The 10639-nt window shown below is 37.7% G+C and overlaps 1 protein-coding gene across 1 annotated transcript; it reads right to left on the bottom strand.

Annotated features, from left to right (window-relative positions):
* Positions 1-1591: 1591 nt before the first annotated feature.
* On the bottom strand, positions 1592-10174 carry LOC128992580 (G patch domain-containing protein 11-like). Its single transcript, XM_054416227.1, has 5 exons — positions 9900-10174; positions 7774-8012; positions 6751-6989; positions 2882-3088; positions 1592-1810 (listed from the first exon to the last, which is right to left on the bottom strand). The coding sequence occupies exons 1-5, from the start codon at positions 9962-9964 to the stop codon at positions 1676-1678; spliced, it is 885 nt and encodes a 294-aa protein (XP_054272202.1). The 5' UTR covers positions 9965-10174; the 3' UTR covers positions 1592-1675.
* Positions 10175-10639: the final 465 nt, after the last annotated feature.

Here is a 10639-nt window from a genome sequence, read left to right on the forward strand (position 1 = left end):
CCAGCTACTGAGCGAGTGGAAAAAGCATCGTGTGAACGACTACAAGCGCACTTGCCGACTCGCCGGCGTCTTTCTACACGTCTGCGAGTTGGCGAGTGGACAAGCTCCGTGTGAACAAATACAAGCACACTCGCCAACTCGCCGGCTTCTTACACGCTGGCTTTTATTTCAGTTTTTGTTTTAGTATATTATCAAACTATCCAGACTCTCTCGCTTTTTACATTGTAATATTTACACCAACCCAAATTCAAATAGTAAATGTTTCATTTCAACCAAGTCAGTAATTAATGTTTGTAGCAAACTGTTAAATTAGCAAACTTATTGACTGTTTACAATTAACATATGTTCTTCTTCTCACTTTTAATTTCTGACAACAGCTGGAGTTTCATAACAATGAGCGCGTTCTGGGAACATGTACCGGTGCACCGGTGCAAAAAATGTGTCGTTCTGGGAGACCGGTGAGTTAACCTAGCAGACAGCTATTTCCTCTTTTTCCTCCACCGGTGCAAGATTTATGCACCGGAGAAATTGTACGGTGCATAATACACCGGCGGCCTCTGATTGGTCAGTTGTCAGTTGCTTGGACAACGACAACAGCATGCAGCTACGGCAAGATGGCGGATCCATCAAATAATGTTTATCAGCTAAATGGTTTAAGTTACCTGGCTTCGTCAAGTGATCCTTCTTCAGTATTACACTACTATAGTTTCGGACTTGAAAATAAGTCCATCTTCAGGTTAACAAAAACGTCAATAGGTTAACCTGAAGATGGACTTATTTTCAAGTCCGAAACTATAGTAGTGTAATACTGAAGAAGGATCACTTGACGAAGCCAGGTAACTTAAACCATTTAGCTTAAATTTAGTGATCCAGAGGCTACCTCACCATGAAAATTTTTATCAGTTTTATAGGTTATGTTGCATGAGTGAATAATTTATTCTATGAGGGGGTTATATTACGTATTAAGTGAATAATTTTCAAATAATTTATTCTGTGAGGACAAGTTTCTTTGGTTTAAATATTATACAGTAAATAATAGGTTAATGTGTAAATTATAATCCGATGTGTACCGTAAACCGGTGAATACCGGTAACCGTTCTGGGATACCAAGACTCTTGCCCCGGGGCGGTACCGGTGAATAAGTCACCGGTTAATCTGCACCGGTACATGTTCCCAGAACGCGCCCAATGTTTGTTTCCCATGTTAATCTTATTGAGAAATATTTACGGAACTTTAAAGGGCCCCATGGCCTCACTCTCTATTTATTTCCCTAAAAAGATAGTTTCCTGGACAACTTCACGTTACGCTCTTTCCAATGACACCAAAAACATGCCAATCGGTTCAGTAGTTTCGGAGGAGTAATTGTCACAAAAAACCTGCTTGCGTATTAAATAAGTAAATAGATTTAAAATGATTAATGTGTGTTTTATGCAAGTTATGAGATTTAGTTTTAAACTTTGTGTTTTACACTAGTTATCCTGTAAGTCAGTCTGTACCGAGGAATCTTAGAAATTAAAATATTCCCATTCATTCACTGTACAAAACACTATAGGTAGGCATTCAAGAAAGGTAAAACATTGGTTTAGCTAAATTCCAATGGTCTTTAATAAGTACTTAATATTTAAGAGTTATTTACAAAGAAACCTAGATATTTACAGCTTAACTATTGACTAGTTTAATGGTCTTCCCTAAGAGGACCTGGACAATCTTGCTGTAAGTCTCTCTCGTCTTCAAAAGTATGGCCGCACCAGACACAGTACAAGTAGGTCTGTCTCAGGTAGAGTGTGAGCATCTCCAGTTTCTCTTGAACCTAGAGCATCACAAGACTTGTATTTAACAGATATCAAATTACGTGAATAACTACTATGGTCCATGAGAGCACAGAAAACATACTATTATAACCCAGAATGCCAACCGCATGTTAAAAAGCATTAAGTGTTTTGAGAGGCAGCGCCACCAGCGTTGCCATGCACTCAGCATAGCAACGCTGGTGGCGCTGCCTACGAATTGACAGGCAAAGCTCTCTCAAAACACTTAATGCTTTTTACCATGCGGTTGGCATTCTGGGTTATAGTAGTATGTTTTCTGTGACGAGAGTCTGCAGTTGAGGGAGGAACCTATTTACCACAAGACTTCGAAGGAGCCAATGAGGACAGTAGGGTGTTGTCAAATCTAATAATACCAGCTGATTAGAAAATATTGTTTAGTATATTTTAATTAGAGTCGAAAATTAGTGAACGGGCGATGCTGCAACGTCGCGCTATTCTTATTATTGGCAACCAACAACTGCAGACTCTCGTGGCCCCTAGTATAATATGTTAGTGGGTGCAAGCCAACAATATCTGTTATGTTGGGACCACATTTTGAGTGCAATTGAAGAATTACTGTACCAGGAAGCAGGATGTGTGAATTAGATACTGTATGAGGGTTAAGTTGGATGTAGCAAACCTTTCAAACCGTCATATCACTAGAAAAACAAGATAAATGGCTCATTTATGACCAAAAGATCCAAGATCATCAAAGATATTATAATCTTGAACCGTCACTCACTTAATCTTGGCTATACCTACTGTATTCTTGATTTATTTTAAAAAGTCTTTTTGTTCATAGGAACAAAACCTAGAACATACAAGACAATTACTGCAGTAACACACAATCAGTCATATTTTGCAAAACATGACTATGTGTACTGTAGTAATTGTCTTGTATGTTCTAGGTTAAGTAACCCAATGAACTGGGTTAGACTCAAATTTATCATCACTTCAATATGTTGTTTCTTATAAATTGTGATAGGAAATAAAATATCTTAGGTTAAACCATTTTGTAACAGTAACAACTCATCGTCGCCCGACAATCTCCTCATCAATACAAATTAGCTTACAGAGAAGGTATCATCTTCACAAGCCACATCACTATCTTCATCTTCCTCCGGAGAGCTGTGGTCCATAGTCTCGTCTTCTTTGGTGGACGATGTTTGTTGGTTAATTTCAGCACCCTCATCTTCCTTTTCTTCTTCTAAATCTTCTTCAAGCACTTTGGGGACTTTATTTGCAGGCCAAAACCAAAGTTCTGCTGGCTCTTCAATTGACTGAAAAATATCAAACAAAAATATGAATGTATAAATTTGAAAAGGTTATAAAGCTGAATTCATTTAGGTTTCTTAGCTGCAGTGCTAAATTGGCTGGGCACACCATTAAAATTAAATTCAATTTATTAAAATATTTTAGAGAAAAATTATCTCTCTTAGGGTATTATGGGGTTGCACGTATTATGTGTCTTAAGCACACTGTTTTGTGTGGTTTGGTGGAAAAACAGGCATTTGTCTAACTAGTGTGTGAAGTGGCACTTTGTATCTTATTACAAATGATATTTGTCCTACAGTTACTATAACGCATAAAAAATTAGTCTTTCAAAGACTATACAACACTTTTTAGGTTAGGTTAAATCCAAGCGTTGAACGAAATGGGAAACGAAACACTGCACCAGCTGATCGTAGTCGTGGTATCTTTAAGTGTTGCCAACTTATTTACAAGCATACACGTATTACGTGCCTAATAAAAAGCACACTGTTTTGTGTTGTTTGGATGGAATACTGGAGTGTGGCAAAAGTAAGTAAATGCATAAATTAGCTACTTTGCGTGCTATAATCAGAGCAAGGAAGCCCACTTTGTCAGATAACTGTAGGAAAAATTTTGTTCAGCATCAACAACTGCTTCGTGTAATTTGCTCATTTCAAAATCCTAGATTAACTCATAAAGAGTAAATAGACGGAACTGAAGTAGTAGTATAATCTACACTAGTAAACACGTTGCTAGAAATCGAGCAATTGCAAAGAAGTAAAGTAGTTATTTAAAAATAAATAAAAGTCATCATAATTTCCGATGAGTTTAAGTCTTTGAAATGAAAAATAACAGCAATTAAAATATACAGCTGATCAAAATGTAAACAATCATGTTCTTCATAAGGATAACATGGGAACTTTAACAGCCACTGCGGCAGAGCCCAAGGGACTTTTTCAAAAATGTAAGGTCAGTTTGCAAATCTACGCGACACGCTCTTTCCAATGAGACGTCAATGGATAAAATCGGTTAAGAAATGGCGGAGGAGTTCAACCGACAAAGTTTCATGTAGCGTAATAATTATATAGATTCTAATCTTAATAGGTAAATGTCCTGTTTTAGGCCCTGTACACATGGCTGCGGCAGCCGCAGCGGTTTTGGTGTGATTATTAGCTCCTCAAAACTCTCGGACACAACAGCTAGTACAGTTGCTATACACTATAAAGCTTTCTATAGACTTTCATAAACTTAGGCCTACAAAATTCCTTTGGCTATTAAGTTAGCCCACATTGAACTTGAAGTCATTTCTTTCTTAATAAAGATAATTCCTAATTTGTGTTTTATTTCTGTTTCATAAGGTAAGTTTTTATCTTAATATTATAATATGAATTATTTTAAGAATAAATAGATTTGATAAGTTACAATATAAAATGTATTAATGAAATACAAATATAAGATGAGTTATTGGTTGAATTAGCTACAGGGTAAGTTAACAATGGTAAATTTTCAAAATGGTGGGGTTCCAAAGTGGATGAAAAGATTCTCTAGGCTTAGGCCTATATTGGGTTGGTTTCTTCTTAAGTACTAATTAATATTCAAATAGATGACCTCTTAATCTCAGGGAGGGGTGGTCGTGCCGGTTCGAATGATATATTAGGCTTCTTTAAAAAGCAAATAATTTAATTTAGTTATTGTTCTGAAATAAGTTAAGCTAGGTTCATGATGCTATTAATATAATAATGTTAATGTCCAAAGAAAGATTCCAAATGGTTTCACTGAATTTAATGAAATAAAATAGAATTTGAAGATTAAATTTTGAATAAAAGTTCAATTTGAAATATATATATCTTGATGAGTTAAGTTAATTGGGCCTAGTAGGCTATGCTGGTTAAATGTCCAATGAAGATTAAATTTGTTCTTAGTTAAATAAGATGGATGATGGTTACCAAATTTAGAGTGTCTGTCTTCTTATAAATTGGTACTCTTCAATGCACTTGTCCAATACTTTTGGATGATGAGAAATTTAAATTTTAGGTTTTACTTTGGGATTATGAATTTTAGTTTAAATTAAACACAATTTCCAATAGAATGATGTTCACACTGTGAAGAGTTGGCAGGATCTGGGGAGAGGCAATGGTAGAAGCTCAGGAAGTCCATGTCCATTGTTGAAGTGATGTACAGCTGGTTAATTCACATGAATGACACTTGCCACAGTAATTTTGATTTTCTTTGGATAATTTTGAAAAGTAATACTATATTTAAGATGTTATTACTATATTGCAATTTTCTTACAATTATATATTATTCTAAGTAAATGATTATTGTTGGTTTTTGATGAATACAGGATAGGTATGGAGAGAATTGGCATAAATATTATATTGTAACATAAAAAGAGATGATGTTTCTGTGGGGTGATGGGATATTATATAACATTGAACAAAATTTGATAAAATAACACATTAACAAGGAGAAACATATTAAATAACTGATAATACATTATCAGGGGCATTAACAGACATTATGAGAGAAAATATACAAAATAATAGAGAAATTAATGTTAATGATGAATGAATGACATGTAATATTACACAGTTATGGAGCTGGAAGAGTTAACCTGCCTTTGGCCAACATTTTTAAAACACGATTTTTATAATCATCACTTTGCATGTTCCATGCATCTTCTTTTTTGTCACTTCTTCGATGAACAATTCGGTGTCGAAGTTTTCTGGTTCAACAGCCGCTTGCATGGCCATTGTACACTACAACTACAAGCACTACATAAACTAGCTCACACTACCACTACTCGAACACACATGCGATGTCCACAGGGTGAGCGCGCAGAAGCGTGTGACTGTGTGATCCTAGTACCAATCGCAAGTCAACCGCGGCGGCTACCGCCCTCATGTGTACGCTCTCATGCCAACTCAAGTAACTCCAACCGCGCGGGATCTGCGGCGGTCGAAGAGAAATCTACGACCGCCGCGGTTTGTTGCGGTTGACTGGAAGTGGGCGGTTGCATGTGAACGGTCCCATTTGCTCCTTTGTACTTTCAACCGCCACGGTTCCCGTGCAATAGCAACCACGGCGGCTGCCGCCCTCATGTGTACAGGGCCTTAGCTGCTTTGTTATTTAGTTTCTAGCTCTGTACTGTTCTGTTCTCATCACATACCACAATTTCTCCGTCTTACTTGAAGCAATTTTTGTTGTTCATATTGTACCACTTTCTATTCTTATAACTTCACAATCGTCTGCCACTAAATTGTTATTATTTTTCCTCTTGTTTATTTATTGCTGTTAATTTATTGTTACTTAAATTATTGTTATTTACCAAGTTTTTGTTACTGTAACTCTGGTTAATGTTACACTATGTCTACTTAACTGTATCATCGCATGCCACAATTTTGTAATTTCATGTATGTATTGGGAATTTTCCGTTGTGAATAAATGTTATAAAATAAAATAAATACAAAACAGGTGGCAAATTGGGACTATACTCTTTGATGATACAAAGAATATAGTCCCAAAATTAAACCTGCTGCTAGTTGCCGATATCTGTGGTGTTGTTTTCTGAGGCATCTTTGCCAATTGCCACTGAGGATGTTACTTCACAGCAAGCGTAAAGAGAGGAAAGTAATAAAGTTATAAATTAATACTACTTGCTTTAGGGATTAAATCCATCACACAAACTTACTTCTTTGGTATCCAACTCCCAACAAACTCGCTGACTTTTGAATAGATCAAGAGATGCTTTCCTTTCGGCAGCTTCTTCAGCTTTCCTTGATCTGTAGTCATTGATGTTGAGGAGCTTTTCTTTAGCTTCAGCTCTGTATTTAGCTCGTAGCCGGGCAATCTCTTCCAAAGAAGACTTCCTGCCAAGACCCTGCCTGTCAGCTTTGACTTCAACTGAAACTGGCTCCACACGACCTTCCCCTGAGGAGTTCCAAAAATAAACATAGTAATCATTAACTTGACCAAACCAATAAAAATCAATATCAAATGTCAGTACGATACCTATATAAAAATTACCCCTTGATCAAACAACAGTATGAGGAGAGATATGCAAATTTCCACAAGGTTTGGGTTTGTTGAACAGGTTTCCCTTTGATATGGGTGGGCACAGTTCCTGAAAATTGTAACAAGGATAGCTTCCATTCCAGATCTTTCATGTAGGTCTAGCTTGAGGGGCTTTGTAACTCATAAAGTTAACAATTGAGCCATACTAGGTACAATATCTTCTCTCTACAAGCCAGATGAAGCGGTTGTTACTTGGATCATGGAGGTAAATTTGCAGTAATGGCTTTTGAGGACAATTTTGTTTACCTGCAAACCTACTTTTTTAGATTTATAATATATTTTAGATTAATTGAAGAAATTGCAGGCTACAGGCTAGTTGGTAAATCGTAGGCATAATTTAATAAGGTTGATTACTGAAAGATACCATACAATAAATAAATATTTGATCTAGGGTAAGTACTTTTTCCCAAATGTGCTTAATGAGTCCTATCCCGAATGCACACTAATACTACGGATGGCCCTTGGCTATTATCTGTCTAAGGGTTGGCAGTAAACTACAATATTATATGATAACCCTTTAATTTGTTAATCAAAAACAATCTGCCGGTATTAGAAAAATTTTAAAATGCTTTAATAGCCAAGAGAAGTCTGTAATGGACTACCAAGTCTTATGAGTAGGCTCACAGTAGGTATACTCAACCTGATTTTCCCAATCCACTTCCTGGTTTAAAACCTAGTTTTTGTAGCATTTTGAAGCCTTTGTTTTCTGGATCGATTGGCTTGCTGAGTCCACTTTCCCTGTGAGATGATTCTTTTTCCTTTAGAGACGGATTGCGAATACGATTTTTCTCATCACATTCACTTTTATTTGCTTCTCTTTTGTGGGCGTACTTCTGAGCGTGGCTTTTAATTAGCCCAGGTCTGATATCCTCTTTCCCACTAAAACATAACAGGTTTCATTCAAATAAATATATACAAATATAAATACTCAGGACTTTCTCTTTTCAATTTAGAATATATAGTCCTAACAGTTGACTCTTCGCAGACTGGTGACGGATAAATCCGCCTTAGTCTGGCGATAAAGGACAGATGTCTCGGCAGGGCCGCGTTAGGAGTCAGTGGAGCCCTGGGCAAACCCCAAAAGCAGCGCTCCCTTTTTACCTAGTGCGGACGGGCAGTCCACACCACTGGCGCCTCTGGGCATATGCCCAGTCTGCCCGTTTATAAAAGCGGGCCTGTGTCTCGGGCTACCACGGCGCTACTTCCCCACGCTCTACGCAACCACTGTGACCTTGAAAGCGATATGCTGGCCCTCCTCTCCTGCGCTCCCTCCACCAACCCCCATGTATGGCTTTGATTTAGGCCTAAAATTGTTGGGGCTAAAAGCTTAAGTTGTTTTCTGTCTAGCAGCATGAGTAATTAAAGGGGGGTAAAAGCAGCAATAGTAGCGCACACTACTTATTGCTGCTTTTACCCCCCTTAAAAAATTACTCCCCAGGTACATCATGTTGATACTGTCGTGTCCGTTAAAGTGTCATCTATCTGTTGGCATCATCGTTAATATTGCTCGCGGACGTATTTTTCCGCAATACGGCCGGCAATAGATTTTATCGGGCGCGTGCACTACTTATTGCTGGTTTTACACCCCCTAATTTACTCTTCAGGTACCGGTACATGATGTTGATACTGTCGTGTCCCCGTTGAAGTGTCCTCTATCTGTTGGCATCATCGTTAATATTGCTCGCGGACGTATTTTTCCACAATACGGCCGGCAATAGATTTTATCGGGCGCGCGCACTAGGCCTACTTATTGCTGGTTTTACCCCCCCCCCCCTAACTTACTCCCTAGGTACATGATGTTGATACTGTCGTGTCCGTTGAAGTGTCCTCTACCTGTTGGCATCATCGTTAATATTGCTCGCGGACGTATTTTTCCGCAGTACGGCCGGCAATAATTTTATCGAACGCGCCCACTACTTATTACTGAGTTTACCCCCCCCCAACTTACTCCCCAGGTACATAATGTTAATACTGTTGTGTCCGTTAAAGTGTCCTCTATCTGTTGACATTATCGGTACCTAAGAAGTTTTGTGGCCATATTTTTCACAAAACGGCCAGCAATAGATTTTACTGGGCGCGTGCACTAGTAATTGCCAGGTTCACACCAATAGAAAACTGACACAGTTAACCCTTTGAGTGCCAACGTCCGGGGAACCGGACGTTTTTAAAACGAGCCAAAAGTGCCGACGTCCGGCCGACCAGACGTTTTTAGAACGAGCCAAAAGTGCCAACGTCCGGCTGACCGGACGTTTCGTAATGATCTAACAGTTGTCATAACAACCGAATGGATACTCGGATTCTTTTAACCCATATATTAACATTGAGTCGAAAGTTACTAGATGCCATACATCGATTTTCGTTGGTCGAAATATCGAAAATTCGATTTTTACGAAATTTTAACCTAAAAATCGCCAGATCGCGCTCGGCATTTTTAGCGCGACCTTCGGGAAAAATCATCGGCATTTTTTGAGCGTTACTTTTATTTCTCGCCTGGCACTCTAAGGGTTAAGTTAATCAAGTAAACCTGATCAAAAACGAAGAGATGGTATTAAGGTACACCTTGGAGATGGCCTTATTAGGTTTCAGCAATTCCAGCACCAGACCTTGCAAAATAGGCTATATTTTCAACAGGCATAGGCCTATGTAAGTTAGGGTAATAAAATAAAGACCTAGGTAGCCTAACTTATTAATTTTGTTTGTAAACGTTTCAATCATGTAAAGGCTTTAGGCCTACCAGTATTCTAAAAATATATAGCCACAGCCTACCATATACTTTGAAGAAATGCATCAGACATGTAATCAACTTCTTCATCCGAAGATCCCATTTTCATACAAATTTTAAAGGTAGGCCTACAATCCAAAGGGCGATGAACTGTTTATTGAATTCACAGCATGAAATAATTAAGTTTAACTTACAGTCAGTTTTGAAATAATTAATTAGCCTTGGCTAAATATTGATATACTAAGATCTAATGTAGTTAACTTAATTAACCGACAAATTTTCATAGGTTGACAGTTCCTAAGAAAGACATAACCCAAAGAAAGGCCCAACAACAACAAGTCAACAAAAAAACCAAAACACAAACAAAACAAACACAACACACACAAAAAATACATTTTTTTGTAGATTGTGATAGGAGGGCTTTTACAACTTTACATGCTGCTATGTAAAGCAGCATGTTTAGCTGCTATGTTTAGCTTACATTGGTTTAGCACGTGATATCCCAGAAGGTCGACATTCTATAGTGCGACAAGGTCGACGCTATTAGATGGATTGGATTCACCCGTTGATCATAGAGTAGACAGTACACGTTGTAACAACACTTCTACACAAAACTGTACCAATCCTCTACTCTAACACAAGTAGACTTCTCATCCCGTAAAATTTGAAGCTTGAATTTTAAATAAATAAATAAAACTTTATTGAGCAAGCGTTTTTCAGATACAATTATTGAATTCTGTTTTTCAAAACAACTATTGCCCTGTTACTAATTAACTGTCCATAA

Source organism: Macrosteles quadrilineatus, unplaced genomic scaffold (genome assembly GCF_028750875.1).
Source record: "Macrosteles quadrilineatus isolate MER2022 unplaced genomic scaffold, UCM_ALF_1.0 Scaffold_4__1_contigs__length_99947679, whole genome shotgun sequence".
In the NCBI taxonomy this organism is placed as follows: Eukaryota; Metazoa; Arthropoda; class Insecta; order Hemiptera; family Cicadellidae; genus Macrosteles; species Macrosteles quadrilineatus.